Source organism: Sitophilus oryzae, unplaced genomic scaffold (genome assembly GCF_002938485.1).
Source record: "Sitophilus oryzae breed Bouriz unplaced genomic scaffold, Soryzae_2.0 scaffold_810_pilon_pilon, whole genome shotgun sequence".
In the NCBI taxonomy this organism is placed as follows: Eukaryota; Metazoa; Arthropoda; class Insecta; order Coleoptera; family Curculionidae; genus Sitophilus; species Sitophilus oryzae.
Genome location: NW_022147429.1, coordinates 6441420 through 6461440, shown reverse-complemented (window position 1 = coordinate 6461440; position 20021 = coordinate 6441420). Strand labels below are relative to the sequence as shown.

Sequence of the window (20021 nt, the reverse complement as noted above, 5' to 3'; positions counted from 1 at the left end):
GAAAACCAAATGAAAACTTAATCAGCGTTTTTCCCGAACCTAAATCCCAAGAAAATCAAAAGTTTTAGAATAATTTTACATATAAAATGACAGTGATCTTTATTTCATAGCCATCGCTGACGCTTTTTTTATATGATATTGTATTATTTGCAAATATAATTTTTCCAACATTGATACTTCCAAAATATACATATAAATTTTATGAATGCAAATAATAATACATCACTATTAGTAGATATTGAATGTTTTTTGTTAAATTAGATCGATTTTCAAACCCCAAAATTTTACCCATTATCTTATGTACCTATTCATTATTTGTATATTGTAAAACATTTGCTGCATTTGTATGGTTCATAGTTTATTTGCAAAACTATTTATTACTATAAATAGGTATATATTATATTGTATTTATTAATTGTATATTATGTATATTTCGTGTAAACTATATCATTTTTAAAATACAAACCAAAAAAAGGAGGAATAATTATGTTTTCCATGTATTCTACAACATATTTATTCATCCGTAGTATCTAAAAAGCGTGACGTCATAAATCTCGCTCCCGGGCTGTTCTATTAGAGACGGCATTGGTCTGATATTTAGAAATGTCAAAAGCTGATGACATTTTACTTTTCGCAAATATGACATTTCGCGTTGATTTTTGCAAGAAGAGGAAGGACTGTCACTTGTTTTATTATTTTCCTTTTCTATTTCACGAAAGTGAAAAGAGTTACCTATCTGATTCGTTCAGGTACTCAATTTAAAGAATATCAGTAACTTTTTTGATAGAGGGATTTTCTATTTGCCATGTTGGTAAAAAATAACGGTCAAAATTCAAAGTTATTCATTTTATAGACTATATAACGTTGATATCTGTAAAGCGTAGGCATTTTATTTTATCCCACTACATTTTGATTAACGACATATTTTTGCTGTATTAAAATATTAAAGAATCGCAAAACCTATTTAGATCAATGGGAACAATGGATCTATAACAACGGGAAAATATTACGTTAAACAAGAAGAAGCTTACTGAATAACTATTTATATTCAGACAAAAATTTAAACTTCTATTTCTCTTACCTCACATTCATGACCTGTGATGCCTACGGGGCATATGCATTTGTAACCATTAACCTGATCTACGCATTCTCCACCATTCTTGCACGGATTCGATGAGCATTCGTCTATGTCCGTGTGGCAGTCTCGTCCTGTAAAACAACATTAAATTAAATTCAACTTCTAGTTTAATAACGTCTAGTCAAATTAACAGCGGATGCTGAGCATGACGTAAAAGTCAGATGTTCGACGTTATCGCTCTTAGGTGCAGCACTATATTAACTGTGAGTGGTTTGAGGAACCGAAATATATCTGATGCGGTTTATATTAATTTGACTTTTTACTACCCTGTTTCAACTTGAATTATTATTGCTTCAGAATGTTTACTGGATCAAAGTTGAACAATTATTGTAGTATATTATATACTAATACATATAACTACTGTAGGTCCAAACCAACGAATGAAAAATTTGCATAAATAAAAAAAAATAAAATATTGAACCTGGACGCACACAAAAAAGCAAAATAGTTTTAGTAAAAAACGCTTTGAACGTTGAGTACCACGGAGTTACCCCTTAGAAGACATAACTTGCAGCTTGTTAGTATGGGCGTGACATGCCATAGGTGCACTAGCTTGAGGCTCATTCATTTTTGTTTCTACTTGCCTTTGGTTGTCTTCTTTATTTTTTTATTTTATCGATTTCTTTTGATCAACTAGCACAGATTGAAGCACCAAATGTGAGCCACCACTGAGAGTTTTCAGTTTTCTCCCATTAAAAATCGGATGTTTTAAATCAGTTAATTTGGATAATTTTCATTGGTGTTGATGAGAGATTGGCTGGGCCAATAAGATATCCAACCAAGTGTTCAACTCTTAGTTTGCAAAGTGATTTTTGAAAATCCGATTTGTTTTGAATGACTCTTAACTAGTCGTATCGTTAAAGTGACAATTATTATCGGTGGTTTGACTCACAATGCTGATTTTTGGTAATGTCGCAATAAACAAACGAAGATACATCACAGTTTTAGTTGTCTATCATTTTAATTCATATGTAAATTATATTTCCTCTTTGTATTTGAATAGAATTTATGTTGTTTTTATTATATCAAATTTGGAGGTGTAAAACACTTGAATTCGTGATTTTTCATACGCTTTACATCTCTCACCCATACATACATACTGCTGTTACTCGCTGACGAGTATTTGACCCGCATCAGAAGATGGTTGCGCAAGGCGCTTTCTTTCATGAGCTTTTCTGTGATTGAAAAGCCCGATACGTGATGTTATATCTCTTCCGCACTCCGGACATTCAAAAATCTCACTGCTTTGTTGCCTCTTTACTCTTTGGTTGTCGCTGTTAACTGAGTTTGCAATTCTTCTCCATTGCGTTCTATTGTGCGCTGCTTCAACTCATTCTGCAGTTTTCGTGGAAAATATCATTGTGCCTTTTGAGTTGTCCACCCGGTTTCCTCTTACCGTTTATAAGCTCACCGTAAAGCAGAGATTTTGGTTTTGGTGGTTTTCTTGCATTCTGTATACGTGACTAGCCCATCTTAAGCGGAATTTTGTAATCATGACTTCAACGCTTAAGAGCTATCTATAATAAGGTGTCTCTGTTGCAACTTGTTTAATGCGTTCATGTTTCGGCGGTACGGCACCCAGGTGTCGCTTCCATATAACATGGTGGGGATTATTATTACTCGGTACACTGCAAGTTTCGTTTTTGTGCTCTAGTCATGATTGTAGAAAACTATGTCTTTTAATTTCCAGAATGCTCTTCCTGTGCTGAATTTCAGAGTCGATATTGGCCTTTTCCGAAATAAAACTGCCGAGGTAATACTCTCAACCATACTCGCTCATATAACTACCCATTTGGAAGTAAATTTGAAATAGGTTTTCTAATATACGTATTTATAAAATGGTACAACAAATGGACAAAGAAACTAATATAGCTGTTGTCGTATTTGGAGTCCTTTGCTTACAGCACATTTTCTGTTTATTGATAATTTATTTCCTTGGTTATACCACAGACTAACTATAAGTTAATCTGTGGTTATACGAACCATTCGTTTGGCGAGTGACTGTGGATCATAAAATTAAACTGTCGATACATTTGTGGCATGTATTATTAAATTTGTTCCGTAACACCATCGCGTTCTTGGGACCGCCTCGTGATAGAGAGTTCTCACTGGCATCTCTTAGACGAGAACGAACCAACAACGATCCCGTTGGCATGCAACGCGAACATTTAAGTAAACTTCGTGCAAACTGGAAATAATTACGGTCACCGGTTTCGACTACCAACACCGCGCATTCGTTTCTCCGTTCTCTATGCATAAGATCTCCTGTTCTCTCCGTTACTGCCGTTTAATAATAGTCATACTGTCTCACGAAATCTCCGACTGATCCTCTTCGACGACTGGTTCTCGTCAATATTAAAATCGGAAAATGGCCGTTATTAGCCTTTCGTTTTGGAGATTAAGAACACGACTGGAATAATATCGACATAGGGGCATATGGAGACGAAACTTTTAAGTTTGAGGGTTGATATGGTATGGTAATTTGGCGCAATCAATCATCAACACAAATAACAACATTTTATTTAATATAGGAAACAAAATTGTCGAGAACATAACGTAGTTTACTTACCGGGGAAGTATTGTAACAGCAAATGGTGGCGCAAGCACGGATATTGTCAGCATAATCAGGAAGGCGCAGCGAGCCTTTGACCGATTAAAATCAATTTGGACCTCTCTTCAACTATCCACACAAACAAAACTAAGAATATTCAATTCTAACGCCATACCAGTTCTGCTATATGGCTGTGAGTCATGGAGAGTAACAAAAATATCTACCAACCGCCCACAGGTATTTATCAATCGCTGCTTGAGGAATATATTAAAAATCTTTTGATTCGACACATATGCAATACCGACCTGCTTCATTCAAACAGGGTCAACTTGGAACGAAGCAAAAACAACTGGGTGCTAGGGTGCCAGCACACCAAGAGATAGAAGGCAATGAAAAAGCAAACGATCTATTTAGAAAAGGAGCGAACACACCACTAACTGAACCAGAACCTTTCTGCTTTCCAAGTGGATATCCTAACTTAAAACGGAACTTAAAGAACCCGGAAGACTCCATCTGCAACCTGGAATGTGAATCTTCCAATGGTCTGAGACACTCGAAGAAATTTCTCAGAACTTTGGACCGAGAAAAATCAAAGATTTTTCTTGATTTAAGTAAGAACAATCTTTGGATTGTCACGGGGTTTTTAACAGGACACTGTTGCCTCAATAAACACCTCAGTAGATTGAAGAAACAACGACGAATGCAGATTCTGTGTAGAAAATGGGGAAACACAAGAACACCTTAACACTGAGTATTGTATTTGACTAAGCGGTTAAATAAAGCCACTGAGGCCGCGAGGGCCTATTGTGGCTTTATTTAACATTGAGTGCACCGAGAAGACAACCATTCGTGCCATAAACTTTGGTACGACTGATATTAGAAACGGAAAACTAATTTCTGTAAAACCGTCTCATATACTACTCTATACTACTACTTTTGTTAAAGTCCTGAAATTGTGTAATGAGTTATTTCTTCTGATGAGTTAATTCCAGAAAAAAATATATAATAGATATGTAAAATCGCGGTGATTAACCCCGAGAAGAAAGACATGGATTGTAATCACTGGTACCTCTATGATATCTGTGATTGTAATAGAAAACCCATTCATTTCATTTTTTCACTTTGTCCTTTTCTACTATGTGGAGCATAGGGCTCCAATAAACGCTCCCCAGCGGGTTCGGTTGTTGGCAATTGATTTAACATCTCGCCATTACAGGTTTACTGCTTCGATCTCCTTTTTTATTGTTCTTTGCCAAGTGTATCTTGGACGACCAGTTCTTCTACTGTCTTGTGGATTCTCTGATGGAGTTGACATCTTCCACTCAATAGCTCTGCCAGCGATGTTGTTGCCCCTTCGCCTTAAAGTGTGGCCAATCCATCTTCATTTCCTAAGTTTGATCTCGTTATACACCTGCCTCTGGTTGGTCAAGCTCCATAAATCCTAATTTCTGATAGTATTTGGCCAGAATATTCCTACAATTTTTCACAGACAGTGGTTTATGAAAACTTGGAGTTTGTTAATTAATGGCGATGTAATTTTCCAGGTCTCTGCACCATACAGCAACACCGACTTAAGTTTAGTAAGTTGACAGTACTGTCTAGATCTTCAAATATTGTTGAGCATTCCAAATGTTATTCTGGCCTTTTTTATTCTATTTGTGACATCTTCTCTGTGCCTCCGTTGGTTGAGATTATACTTCCTAAGTAAGTAAAATTATGTTTTAAGGGAGGGACGTTGCTGGTACAAGCTCTCATCGATTTAGTTTTTTTAATATTGATCTTAAGATCTGCAATCCGAGCTTCCTTTGTCAAGTCAAGTAGTTTTGCTGCAATATCCGCGTGACTATGAGAAAGGAGACGTATTTGATCTGCATAACTGAGATCTTCTAACATGCTAAAGGGAGTCCACCATATTTCACGATGATTCCTGGAAATTGTTCTCTTTAGAATATCATCTAAGAGGATATTAAAAGAAACGGATTAAATGAATAGAAAACCCATAACAACTGATAAGTGGAAATAGTTTTCATTACGTTCTTATCTAAAAATGTACCATTTAGCTTTGTATCGTTATTAATTACTGGGCGTAGTTTAGTTTCTATTATTTTCTGCTAGCTACTATTCACACACGAACTCGGACTGGAGGTTCTTCTTGTCTGATGCTTTATCGCTACATTCTTATTCCGTGTGCTTTGCGCGAGGAATTCAGTTGCGTGGCTTGATTTAAATGATCCATTTTATTCAACTAGATCGGAAAAGAAGCGGTCGGCGAGAGGCAGGGAAAGATGTACGGCCAGATAGATGGGTCGGCGGTCGCATCAATTCAGACAGATTTTTAACGGAGATACGTGCAGATTCTTTATGGGAATATGTTAATTCTCGTGGCATCGGACGTTTTAATAGATATTCTTCAGGTTTGGCCGACGTAGCCATAAGGTTATTAATACTGGTGTCGTTGTCGGGTTTCCTAAGAAGAACGTATAGGATTGTTGATGTTACCAGCTAATCTTTATGCCAATAACGATTTTTTTATATAAAGTTTCGCCCTCATTATATGATTTATACGAATATACTGTTTGCTGTACAAGTCTGTTATAAGAATTCATATTTCTTGCCCAAATATAAAAATAGTTGCAGTATACAGGATGGGTTAAATTGGACGCTTTTAAAGGGAAACACCCTTTTGTAGGAGGTAGACGAAAACTAATATCGGTGTCGGCAGCTCAATTTTTATCAAAAACGTGATGGTGAAAACCGCATATCGATATCTGTTAACGTTTCGGAGTTACAGTGTGTTTTTCAAAAACGTACATTTTTAACAAATCGCTGTAACTTTTTTGCTATGGAAAATTTTGTATTTTTATGAAAACACTTCCAAAGCACCTTTTTACGTAGAATTTAATGGTTTAAGTATAAATTTTTTAAAATTAATAATTTAAGAGTTAACAGAAAAATTGCACTTTTATTTGAGAGAGATACCCTATATATTTTTAATTAATTGACAAGAACTTAAAAATATAGCACACTTGATATTTTGTTACAGTCGCTTTAGAAATACAGAATTTTTAGAAGTTTGCCATTTTTAACTAGTCGGCTTTGAACCCCTTATTGATGATCTGCCCCTAATGGAACTCGAAAACATATTATTCCAGCAAGACGAGGCACCGCCTCAGAACGCTGAAGTAATCAGCAAATTTTTGCAGCCAATTTCGAGAATAATTGAATAGAGCTAACTAAGAGCCCAGCCGTTGGCCGTCGAGGCCGCTGGACTAAGCTCCTACGGATTTTTATTTTTGCGGAAGAATAAATGTTCTTATTTTTCAATTGCCCTATACGGCCCTATGCTTGTCTAGATTATACATCGAGGTTATCTTTCCCCCCACTGAGTTAATGAATTCCGCGAGAATTGCTCAAAAGTGCCGTCTGTCCATAACAGAAGACGGTCGACATGTGGAACACCTGTAGCAAAATTCTACATCTCTCATTGTAAAAATTGTTTTAATTGCTGCTCACAGCTAGAATTTTTTTGCATTATAGCCGGCGCGGCGCCGTTCAAAGCCTACTTGTTTAAAGTGGCCGAATTTAAGATCTCGAAGAGGAATCGAGCAAAATTTCAAGTATGATATATTTTTGGGAAGGTAATTTTAAATTCCTTTCAACGAATTATAAAAAATTAAATTTTCTATTGATAATTCTAAAATTATTAACTTTAAAAAAACTATACTTATACCATTAAATTCTACGTAAAAAGATGCTTTGGAAATGCATTCATAAAAATACAAAATTTTCCATAGCAATAAAGTTAGGTACAGCGATTTGTCAAAAATGCACATTTTTGAAAAAAAACCTCGTAACTTCGAAACGATAACAGATATCGATGTGCGGTTTTCACCGTCATGTTTTTGATAAAAATTGAGCTCCAGACACCGATATTAGTTTCCGTGTATCATCTATAGGAAAGCGTGTTGCACCCTGTACAGCAGCACTATGATCAACAGGGTAGTATCTATATAGTCTGTTCAGCGAGAGGATACATGACAGTGATGGTAGTTGCTGTTATTTTAGTTCATAGGTAAATAGTATCTTCTGTCAATACAGACTTTACCCTTATGAACAAAGAGTGGTTTCTTATGTTTATCTTGCGAAGGGTTAAACATTTATTCAACCTAATTAATTTAATACGTACCTGTATAACCAGGTTGACATGCACAGTGGTAATCGTTAACCAAATCAATGCAGGTGGCGCCGTGTTGGCATTGTCCTACGCAGTCGTTGATGTTTTGATCGCAGTTCTTGCCCATCCAGCCCACTCGACATTTGCAGTGATAATCGCCAACCAAATTCGTACAAGTGATGGCATTGATGCAGGGATTTTGAGTCTTACATTCGTCTACATCTATTTAAAAATAAACATATTAATCGAGCACATTTTTGACAATAATGTTAACAATTTCAAGAAGAAGAATATACAGGGTGATAATTTGAAAACGAACAGTATTTAATATTGCCTCTACCGATGATAGTATGAAAATTTGGCGAGAGAGAGAGAGAGAGAGAGAAACACGTTAATTTACATATCAAGTAGGACAATTTTTGAGGCATTTGTTGTCGTGTTATTTTCAACCTCTTGACCGCCAGGGCACCTACCCCTAAAATTTTAAATAGCAACCCCTATTTCTTTTACCATGTTTGTATTTTTTATATAATTGTACATAAACTGCGTTATTGTTTTGAGAATTTTATAAGGAACACAAAAATGGTAAAAGAAATAGGGGTTGCCATTTAAAATTTTAGGGATGGGTGCCCTGGGGGTCAAAGGGTTGAAAGTAACACGACAACAAATACCTCAAAAATTGCCCCCTTGATATGTAAATTGACGTATTTCGCCAAATTTTCATACTATCATCGGTAGAGGTAATATTAAATTCTGTTCGTTTTCAAATTGTCACCCTGTATGATATTACTGACACTATATCATTTGTAATTGATCATTAGGAGAGACTGTATGACGTATTCCTCTTCTTTTGTAAATTGTACTAAATATTATTTTATATTTAAATGGATCAGAGTAACACGAAAAGCTTAAGTTAACATATTTTTTGTTTAATGTGCAGGTGCATTTTCTTGTGCAACTTCGACAAAACATAGGTTAAGTACAGATAAAATCGACAGTAGATACCTTTTTGCTGCTTGTTGGTTTATCTAAACCAAGATACAAGCGTGTCTGAGGTGCGGTTAAGATACTTTTGCGTTAATTCGATTACTATTTCTGTGTTTCTTTTATTTGATGGTACTAATAGATATAGAATATAATGAGCGGAGTGCTGCAATAGAAGTGCGTAAGAGATACTCACTTACTTTTCAATGATCGTTTCAATACAAGTTCTCAGGTTGTTTATACAACCAGAAAGTAGGTTAATTAAATGAAAATAATATATTTTTTAAAATTCTTGAAATAACTTTACAAACTACGTGAATAAGAAAAGAAGTCGTTGATCCGAATTTTTAGATTCCAACTCCAAGTGAAAAAAATACGACTGTATGTGCCAACTAAAGGAAATATATGTTATTTTCAGTTTGTACTAATAAAATAACAACTAATAAAAATTAACAGTTAACACTAAGTGTTCTGCCTCTAGTTCTGCACTGAGTGGGATAATAAATTCGATAATTCAATTACGCTTTCTTACATTTTCACTTAGCTTAGCTTGTTAGTGTTGTATCTTTACAGCGATCGTGTAAAATTAATCTAAGCTTGGTGATACAAAAAACGCTCAACATGGCACGTTCTCTTCAATTTTTCTTGAAAGAAAAAGTGAAAGGTCCAAGGACGTCCAAAGAAATCGATATATATTGCCAAATCGATATTTTTACAAAATTCTATTATTTTTTTTAAATATTTACGTTACTTTTACTGTAATTTATATGTTTTATGTTTATGTGGATTAAAATATTTAGTCACCACTAAATTCTAGTCTACTGTAACTTCAGACCAACTGTAGTACAAATCTGGTATAGTTTTGGTTTTGGTACATTTTTAGTATTTTAAATATTTTTTTATATAATACTGCAAAATACACTCAGATTTTTGGTTTAATTGTTAAAATGTTATATTTTTTTTTATTTTTAGCCCTATTTCCTTGTTTTTTAGCAAAATGTTTATAAATATATGCCCTATAATTCGTATATTCAGTTTATTATAAACTTTAGTATTTGACTAATATTGATAAGTATTGAAACAAGCGAAGAGTTGTTTTTTACCTTATTTTTAAAACATCCTGTGCAATAATTTTTTTGACACTTTAGTTTTTGGTATAAATGAATTGTGTTGTGAGACTTCAAGCTTAAAAAGTTTTACGAGCAGACCTTGCATGCGAACACTCTTTTTTTTTGGAACCTCTTTTAGTGCGAAGTGTACAAGATACAGAAGCGAAGAGTTGTTTTTTACCTTATTTTTAAAACATCCTGTGCAATAATTTCGTGAACAAAATTTCCTAAAATACTATTTTTCGGTCAGAATCATGTCTCCTGAATATTTTGTTTGTTGACCCATGTCAACACATGCCTTGGTTAATTTTAAGAACAAAATGAACTTGCCACAAACATTTTGCAATTTTTTCAATTTTATCGTTACTTTTTGATATTAGGTATACTTCATAATGGCGAGGTGACTTTAGTGATATCACACTTATAGGATATCTAATCTGTGATTATATTGTTGTGTACGATTGAATATGGTTCTTAGTGCCGAAGATTGTGCAAAAATCATTGATCTTATTGAAGATGGCCGAAATTATCAATATTCGCTTGATCCTTGAAGAAGAATGGGAAAATGGGAAAACATAACACAATATATTTACAGCTTCATTAACAGTATGAACCGACGTCACAGATAGTTATAGCAATCGGGAGGGGCAATACGTATAAGTATTAGAGTATTTTTTACAAGTTATTAGTTTGTTTGTATATTGTATACTTAGTTATTATATACATATGTTTCCTTAGTTCTGTTAGTGTTACTAATATTTATTAAAACCAGGCCTGTATCGTTACTTTTTAACATTTTTTAAATTTTAATATAGAGTTCTAATCAGTGTCGACATGACAATTCGACAATAGTCACCAAAGCCGCCTCGTTATATTAAAAAAACATCATAAAGTAATGATAGGTGAAAAATCTGCAAATTGTTGGTTGCAAGTTCATTTCGCTCTTAAAAAATAACCAAGGCATGTGTTGACATGAGTCAAAAAAGAAAATGCTCAGGAGACATGGTTCTGATCCAAAAATAATGTTTTAGGAAAAACTTTTAAGTAACTTTTTAGTAACTACTAACGAAATTATCGCACAGGGCATTTTAAACTTATGGTAAAATAATCCTTCAATTAACCCTGTATAATAAGCCAAATACTAAAGTTTATAAAAAAACTGTAAGAATTAAAGTTAATAAATTTACGAAATTTTAAAAATTCATGAAAATAGAACTAAAAGTAAAAAAAAATAATTCAGCGTTAGATATCGATATATTTTTCTTAAAATGGACATCCCTACAAAGGACAGTGGACGTTTGACACGAAACTACCATTAAGCTAATTAATGCAAATTGGGATTGTCGAAAAAAGCTGAAAACGGTACGCAACTTACCGAACTGACAGAGGTCGCCCTCCCACGCCGCGGGGCAGTCGCACCTGAAGGCGAATTGGAGGTCCACGCACGAACCGCCGTTCTGACAGGGAGCCGAGGCGCATTCGTCAATGTCTGAAAAAGAAGAAGTTACGTATAAGATGAAATGAGCTACGTAGTAAACGGACCAATAAATATGCATTCGTCGAACGAAAGCAGAATAATTCATTTTTGTTTATGGGCCGGGTAAATATCATCGGTACATTGCCGAAAAGCAACAGAACGACTTATTCAATATTAGCTGGTTATCTCTGTACATATTTAGAGATCTACAAATTTTCTATACCAATTAAACTTTTAGTTACGTAATCGAAGGCGCGGTTTTTAAATTCATTGTTGCCAACCATGGACATAGGTATATGCGGCGCCGTGCTGACTAACGGGAATTTAAATTTCCCGCTGGGGATTCAGGTGGTAGCTCTGCTGTAAAAAATGTTAAGTAAGTTGCCACATTTACAAACTAAAAAAATTCCGAGGGTGTTATTTAAAAATCAAAAGTTTTAGTCATTTACCAAACCGAAAACAATTGAGTACGTCAATCAACCCCAATTTATGTCATATACTAACATACCAAATATCGTTGTTTTATCTGAAAAAATAAAAAAGTTATCGGGGGTGAGCCACTTGTGAGACGCACCCGGTATTTCCTGACATTGCCATTTGTTTTGACACTTTAGTTTTTGGTATAAATGAATTGTGTTGTGAGACTTCAAGCTTAAAAAGTTTTACGAACAGACCTTGCAGGCGAACACTCTTTTTTTTTGGAACCTCTTTTAGTGCGAAGTGTACAAGATAGCTTAATGACCGTAAAAAACTGATCGCAACTTTATTAGAATATTTTGAAATGAAAAGCGGTAGTAATGACCCTTTATGTCCCTTAAGTGCTGTTCAGGAGGTGAGTTTTGTTGATGTTAGTAATAACTGTTTATATATTATTTATAATTAATTTATTTTTGTGTCCTAAAATAATTTGATTAAATGAAAATATGTAAAAGTGGGCAGTGCCGGTTAAGCTTACTCACTTGACTAAAAGTTTATTTGATATGAACTATACATACTTTACTCTATGTTTAGAGTAAGGTGAATAAGCAAGTTTTTCTCAATAGTAAATTTGATGGAGATATTTTGTGAATTGTAGAAGTATTCAACTGTCTATCGGTTCCATTCCAAATTATCAAAATCATGAAGTAAGTTTTATAAAAATATTTTTACTTCAAAGTTAGTCGCCTCGAAATAACCAACTATTCTGATCTGACACAATCAAATGTTAAACTAACAAGGTAACAACGCAAAACCAGGCAAATTTATTTTCTAAACGTTAGGCTTTTGCCTCATTCGAACCAGTTTAAATTTACAAAAATGCATTTCGGAGACACTAACAGTAGGTACTATAATCAGACCTTTAAAAATGTATTTACGACTTGGCTGTAAAATAACAGGGAAACCAATAATTGAACAGTTAAAATTTTGCATGGGATTTCTTATGTTTCCAACGCCCGGTAGAGTACAAATTACCAAGAATTTCATTTTCTACAATCACATTTTCTTATAGTATCTTGAAATAAAATATTGATCTTGAACGTTCTTCATTTCCAATTTTATTTATTTTCATCTCATGCTTGGAATTAAATATACTATTCAAGTAATAAAAAAATGTTTTTACTCATACTATGCATTAGGATTTTAGTAGTAGTAGATGATTGTACAGGATTGAGCATTTTTCTATGTATGTTCTGTGTATCACACAAATTAAGAAAAAAATGTATAAGCTGTTCTAGAACATAATATATGCAATTCTAGAAATCTAGAATACAATTAGCAGTCTACATATTTTAAAAGTACAATTAGCGGTATATAAACCGAGAGAAATAATACCATAAAGTTACTATGGTATTTAGATATGGTTTCGTATTTTTTACAAAGAGATATTTGCATTATTTTTACAATTCTCAGGTGTATTACTATTCAACTATGTATAGCTTTGTGGTATCCGTTGTGACATATTAAGTACAATAGTACACTACAATGTCCAGATTATTGAAGTACTGCTAAGAAGTTGAAGTGCATTCGTCAACGTCGAAGAAATGAGTTACGCAGTAAGAGCGGTAGTAAATATGCATCCCTGCAGCGGATGCAGAATAATTCACTTTGTTTGATGTTTCAATCGAATGGCATGGAAATTTTGCCGAAAGGAATGATTTGTTCTTATATTGAATACTGGAAATAAATAACTTTGTTTTAAGAGAATAATCAGAATATAGAGTGGTATGTGTGTGATCATAAAATATTTTACATAGTACTTATACTTAATATCGAACTATATTTCAACAAAGAACTTTGTAGGCAACATCTATGTATGTACTTATCTTATTGTAAATATTACAAACATGCGAGAGGTTCAATATCTACGATATGCTCTGGACACTGCACAGAAGAAGAGCAATACAATTATTATTATTAACAACTTAAGTTAAAATAGTGAGAAAGTGGTCTATCCTGTTATTTAATATACTAAAGTTTTTTCTTAAGTTTTGAAGTTTTTATAATATTTTTTTCTCAATCGCAAGCAAGTTGAGATCAAAAATCTGACTACATTGTTTGCGCTCTTATAAAATCCCTAGAAACACGTACGGTATGTTAAGCTTGGTTGAATTACGGGTTCGAAACCTATCATTAGTTGGAAGACGTGCAACACCTACCTTTGTCCTACATTTTTTCTAATTTCATTTCATTTCGACCATAGTAGCATTTCGTATCGCGTCGAATTGGGTAATAATTCATTGTGAAGAATGTTTTCAGATTTTTTTCTTTTATCGTGTTATGACGCCCCCGAATTACTTTAAGATGAAAGCGTAGAACATGGAAGCATTGGTTTAATTAACTTTGTTTACCGTTGTGGTTGCTTTCACGTGGATGTGACATACAATACCGGGTGCGTCTCAAAAGTGGTTCAGCCCTATAACTTTTTTTTATTTTTACAGATAAAAAAACGAGATTTGGTGTGTTAGTATATGACATAAATTAGGATTGATTGATGTATTCAATTGTTTTTGGTCACTTCCCGTTTCACCGGAAATGACTACAACTTTTCATTTTTAAATAGCACCCTCGGTATTTTTTACTTTATTCGATAGAAAATGACATTCTGAATAAAATGAGATATCATATGTCAACTTTTGACATTCTCGCTTAATAAAAAATTGTATCTTAAAATTCAATCTAGAATGCCATGGTTATTGGAAAAAACACTAATTATTTATCAAGGAGCCTTCGAAAAATAGATTTGATCATCTAATTTTTTAGTGTCTTGTCCTGGCCAGTTAGAAAATGCTCAAATTATTTGTATTATGCTCGTATTTTTAATCATATCTCAATTTTTTCAAATGGAATGAGGGTGGCTCATTAGCCTATTTGGAAAAAGCATTTTTTACGAATAATTTGATACCACACACTTAGTATTTCAAGTCAGATTTTCGTTACGTTCGCAAGGAATAATTTCAAATAAACCATATGCGAAAAGGTCAAAAGTTGACATATGATATGTCATTCTATTCAGAGTGACATTTTCTATCAAATAAAGTAAAAAAATACCGGGGGTGCCATTTAAAAATCAAAAGTTGTAGTCATTTCCGGTGAAACCGGAAGTGACCGAAAACATTTGAATACGTCAATCAATTCTAATTTATGTCATATACTAACATACCAAATCTCGTTTTTTTAACCAAAAAAATTAAAAAGTTATAGGGGTGAGCCACTTTTGAGACGCACCCGGTATAGTTTAACGTGGGAACATCATTCCTTGTAATGACCCAATTGGTCTGTACTTATGGGAATATTAAAAAATATGTAATTATTCGTGAATGTGAATGGGAATTTGAATATTCGCTATATCACTAATCTCTACGTATACAGTGCTATTTCATTTTATTTTGTTTCAGTTTTAACTGACTATAGGTAAATTGTTTTTGGAGATTGACATTTGGAACATTCATTAAAAAATTGTAGGCATTGTAGCAAATGTTTGAAAAGTTAATTTACAAAAAAAACGTGTCCATTGAGTTGAATCTTTATTTTGAATCTCGTTTTTCTAGAAATAATAATTAATATTTAATTTTTAATTTTTATTGTAATTACAAAAATAATTCGGACAAGGCGGGTTTTGTTGCAGTATGATGCATATTGCGGGTTTTGATACAATATGATCAAGAAAAAACGGTGTCAGCGATGGATATGCAATGAAGAACGCTGTCATTTTATATGGAAATGTATAGGGGAATTGTCTTCGATCGTCATTTCCTAGCCAACTGGACGCTTTTTTTTTCATTATATGGTATTTGCATCCTAACTTGATTTATTAAATATACTATTTTATTAAAATTAAATAAGGATTTGAAAAGACGTTAGTAGTATTATTATACTTGTGTAAAAAGCTTCTGAAAAATGCTGGATTTGTAGAATAATGACAATAAAAAGCAAATATAAGTGGATTTTGCTGCAGTAACGTAATTGGTAGTGAATTATATATAGGAATAGGCGGCTTTTGCTGTAATTTAGAACTCTGTTTAAATAAAAAAAAGTTAAAAATGGATAAGGCGGGTTTTGCAACTTGACGCCTCAAATATTTCTGAAACCAGTATATATTGTATAAAGAAATAAAATATAAAACTATTTTAAAAAACTCACACAATAATTCGCACATAAAACAGGTGTATTTACGGCTGTTCAAAAGCTTTTCTCAACTATAGCCCTGCAGAAAATTGCGTAAGCATATTAAAATTATATCAATCATATAAACACAATATATCACAATTTATCTGGTTATGATTGTCGTTTTGGTTAGTAACAAGAATACCCGTTGATATTAAGGTATTCATGGGAGATAAAGATGAAAACAATCTTTCATAAATGTATTACGTACAATTATTAAATTATTAATTTTCCTAGTTAAAATATATGTGATTTTATGACAGTTTTTGGTTAGGTTACGACGATAATGTATTTGAATGTGTGCAACTCAATTGTCGTCTATTTCTCTTTAACTTTTCCTCGCAGAACATGGAAGTGAACCCTGAACGGGTACTGAGAGGGTACCGTGAGGGCCGCGGCCCGTATAAATCAGCTCCGTACAGCCGGCAATTACTCGCCGCTGCCTCGCCCCGTCATTATATCTATTAGATGTGCGCAGGGAGCGCTGCGATCGGCAGGGAACTTAATTACGACGAAATGATGCGCCGTCTCACCTCTGACCCTCACCGCATTCCGCCGCCGGTGCTGCCACCTATCCGACACGACCGGGAAGCTCGTTTATTGAGCAGTGGCGACGCTTTAGATATAACTGGTCTGCATGAAAATCGGCCCTGACGCAATCCTTGCCGATTCTTATATAAAATGAGCTGCTGAATCCAAATATGACCTCCGTTTTCCTCCACCATCCCCTGTTTATAGGGGAGAATTGACTATTTTTAATTTTTACTGCTATTCCATAGTTTGGTGGAATGAATAGGGTTATTTTGGCTCCTACATTGTTATTTCAGGGGTACTAGAAATATCAAGTGTTCTGAAAACATGAACGTTTATAGGAATGCGGTAGGCTTCTTGGGGGTGTAGTCCCGCTGAAATTGTAATAAAACTAATAAATGTGACTGAAAATGTCGCCTACGATCTTTTGGTCCTGATAAAAATTATTTACTTGTCGCCTTATTTTTTTTGCAGACTATCACAATTTATCTGGTTATGATTATAGTTTTGGTTAATAACAAGAATACCCGTTGATATTAAGGTATTCATGGGAGATAAAGAAGAAAATAATCTTTCATAAATGTAATAAGCGTACAATTATTAATTTTCCTAGTTTAAATATATGTGATTTTATGACAGTTTTTGGTTAGGTTACGACAATAATGTATTTGAATGTGTGCAACTCAATTGATTGATTTGGTTGTAAATATATAGATAGTTATTTAACTGAAATAATAAAATTGGGAAATTTTGATTTTTTAAATTAATCATAAATTTTTCTTCGAAAAAATGATGATAAAATAGTGTTTGTTGAACTTTTGGTCCAAAAAATTTCCAATTGATGATTTTAGTCTATTAATAATGATTTTAGTCTGTTAATAACTATTTAGTCAACATGTTTAATTTATGTCAATAATGATAGGTATTGATAATTTCGATTCCAAATATCTCGAGAACCATTACTGGTAGCGATTTTTACAAAGAGACCTTTTTTACATAAAAAAACGTCGTAAATGTATATTTGTTTACTCAGCAGTTTTATACAGGTACGGACAAAAAATTATTACTCTACAAACTAGTTAAAAATATGTAGGTGGTGCCATCTACAAGTAGGGGTCATATTGACTTCAAAATCAAATTTCTCATATCAAAAAACTTCCAGACACCAATTTTCATGCAAATACTGACGTTACTTCGGGAAATATTTGGAAAAAATCAAAATAAAAATGAAACTTCTACACCCTGTATTTCATAAACTAAGCGTTTTAGGACATATATTTATACAAACTTTTTTACTCATTTTTATCTGCAAAATATGCTGTCGAAGTTTCCGAAATACAGTTCGGACCACCCTGTATATATGTGTGTTCTTGATAAGAACAAAGGAAACTGTCATTCCGTTGTATGTTTGTATAAAGTAGTAATTTTGTCCATTCAGGTTGTCCCGAAAACAGAAGGTGTTCTTCGTCTACTTCGACAACACAAAACAGACAAAACAAATAAAAGCCAATCAAATCAAAATCGGGCCAATTGCGCGCGGTTCGAAGAAAACATCGTTCGAAATCCGTTTCGAAAATTTCCTCGGCCCGAAATTACACGTTGCCGAGATCGGAGGGCTCCAAAAATGAGATAATTTAATAAATAATAATTTAAAAAACGGTAGACAACTACCATTTACTGAAGAAGTCGGTCGTCCGATTCATTATAGAATGAGAGTCGGCAGAAACGGCGCGTCCGAAGCCAAAAAAAAGTCAATTAATTTAACTTCCCAGAAAATAACAGGTCGTTCGCTATGCCGAGGATCGGGTTAGAAGGCGTGGCGGTTGGGAACAAACGCCGAAATCGTCTTCGCTGCTACAGTTTGCTTCGATATCTTTGAAATTGCCATTAGGAATTATCTGAATTGAATCTCGACGTTTTTTGGTGTCTTGTATTTTTTAATATACAGGGGGTGCCTCTTAAATTAGCGGAAGTATCTTATGAAGTGTTGAATCTAGATTATACAGGGTGGCGCACCTCATTCGCCTCGGTAAATTATACAAAAACGGGAAGACGGAGAAACAAAATATTTTATGGGTATATGTGGCAAGGTAATAATTTGCATAACTTAAAATTATTTTGATATGTACAGGATGTGTCAGATCTAAAATCCACACCAAAGTTATATTTGTTCTTATATGGAACACCTGGTATTTTATTCCATTTTTGGATCCTTGAACATAAAATAAGGCATTTATTATAACGGTTAAATATGGCTTAAAAGCTTTCGTTTTTGAGATATTTAAAGAAATTTAAATATGCATATTGTACTAAAAAAGATTGTCAACACCCTGTACACTTTTTACAGAATGAATTCCTGTGCTGGCTTAAGTCAGAGAAATAAACTTTACTAAAAAAATTTATTGCTTCCTTTTAATACAGGAGTATTAAAAATTGTTGGTCTATTTTTATTTATTTTCTATATTTATTTTACATAAAATCTTCGTTTTTTCGAATGCAACAACCTCTATTTTTTAAAATACGTCATTTAAATGCTGTTACAAACTATATTAGGGTTTCTTACATCAATCTGACTCAGATTTTAAATAAAGAGCAATTTTTCAATAAAATGGCTACAAAGAGGGCGAGTGTCGTCATGGCAATTTTCTAGTGACAATTAGTAGCTATTTTCAAAATCGAAATTAGTTTATGGACAGTATTTAATAGAATAGAATAAATAATAAAACCATTAAATAAAAGTAAACTCTTATAAAATTAAATAAAGTCCATAAATTAATGTCGATTTTGAAAATAGGTACTAACTGTGACTAGAAAATTGCCATGGCGACACCAGCCATCTTGATAGACATTTTATTAAAAAAATGCTTTTTAGTCAAAATCTGAGCCAGATCGGTAGGTATAGCAAATCCTAATATAGCTTGAAAGAGCATTTAAATCTGCTTTTATCTATTTAAAAAAATAGAGGGTGCTGCATTTGAAATAACGAAGTTTTTATGTAATATTTAAAATAGATCAAGCAATAACATTTTTCAGTATAGTTTGTTTCTCTACCTTTAAACTCAGCACAAGAATTCATTCTGAAAAGCAATATACAAATATACATGGTGTTGAGGTCAAAGAATCCAAAAATGAAATAAAATATGGTTTGTTCCATAAGAAAAAATATAACTTTGGTATGCATCTTAGTTCTGAAACACCCTGTATATTTCAAAACAATTTTAAATTATGTGCATTGCCTCTCTACATATATCCTTAAAAAAATTGTCTCTACGTCTGTCTGTTTTTCACACATCATATACCGAGGTGAATTAGGTGCGCCACCCGGCATATAATAGTTATTTAACTTTAACAATTAAAAAATAATTATGCTATGCCCATTTGATTTTAAATCTGGACTATCGTTTCTATTATTT

General features: G+C 33.4%; 1 protein-coding gene across 2 annotated transcripts in view; it reads right to left on the bottom strand.

Annotated features, from left to right (window-relative positions):
* Positions 1–20021, bottom strand: part of LOC115889099 (protein jagged-1b) — a 410680-nt gene that overhangs the window by 16364 nt on the left and 374295 nt on the right. For both annotated transcript variants that reach the window (XM_030909016.1, XM_030909015.1), the window contains exons 8-10: positions 11332–11445; positions 7876–8085; positions 1082–1209 (exon numbers count right to left, since the gene is read on the bottom strand). In XM_030909016.1, coding sequence (XP_030764876.1) covers positions 1082–1209; positions 7876–8085; positions 11332–11445 — 452 coding nt within the window. The remainder of the gene's footprint in view (positions 1–1081; positions 1210–7875; positions 8086–11331; positions 11446–20021) is intronic.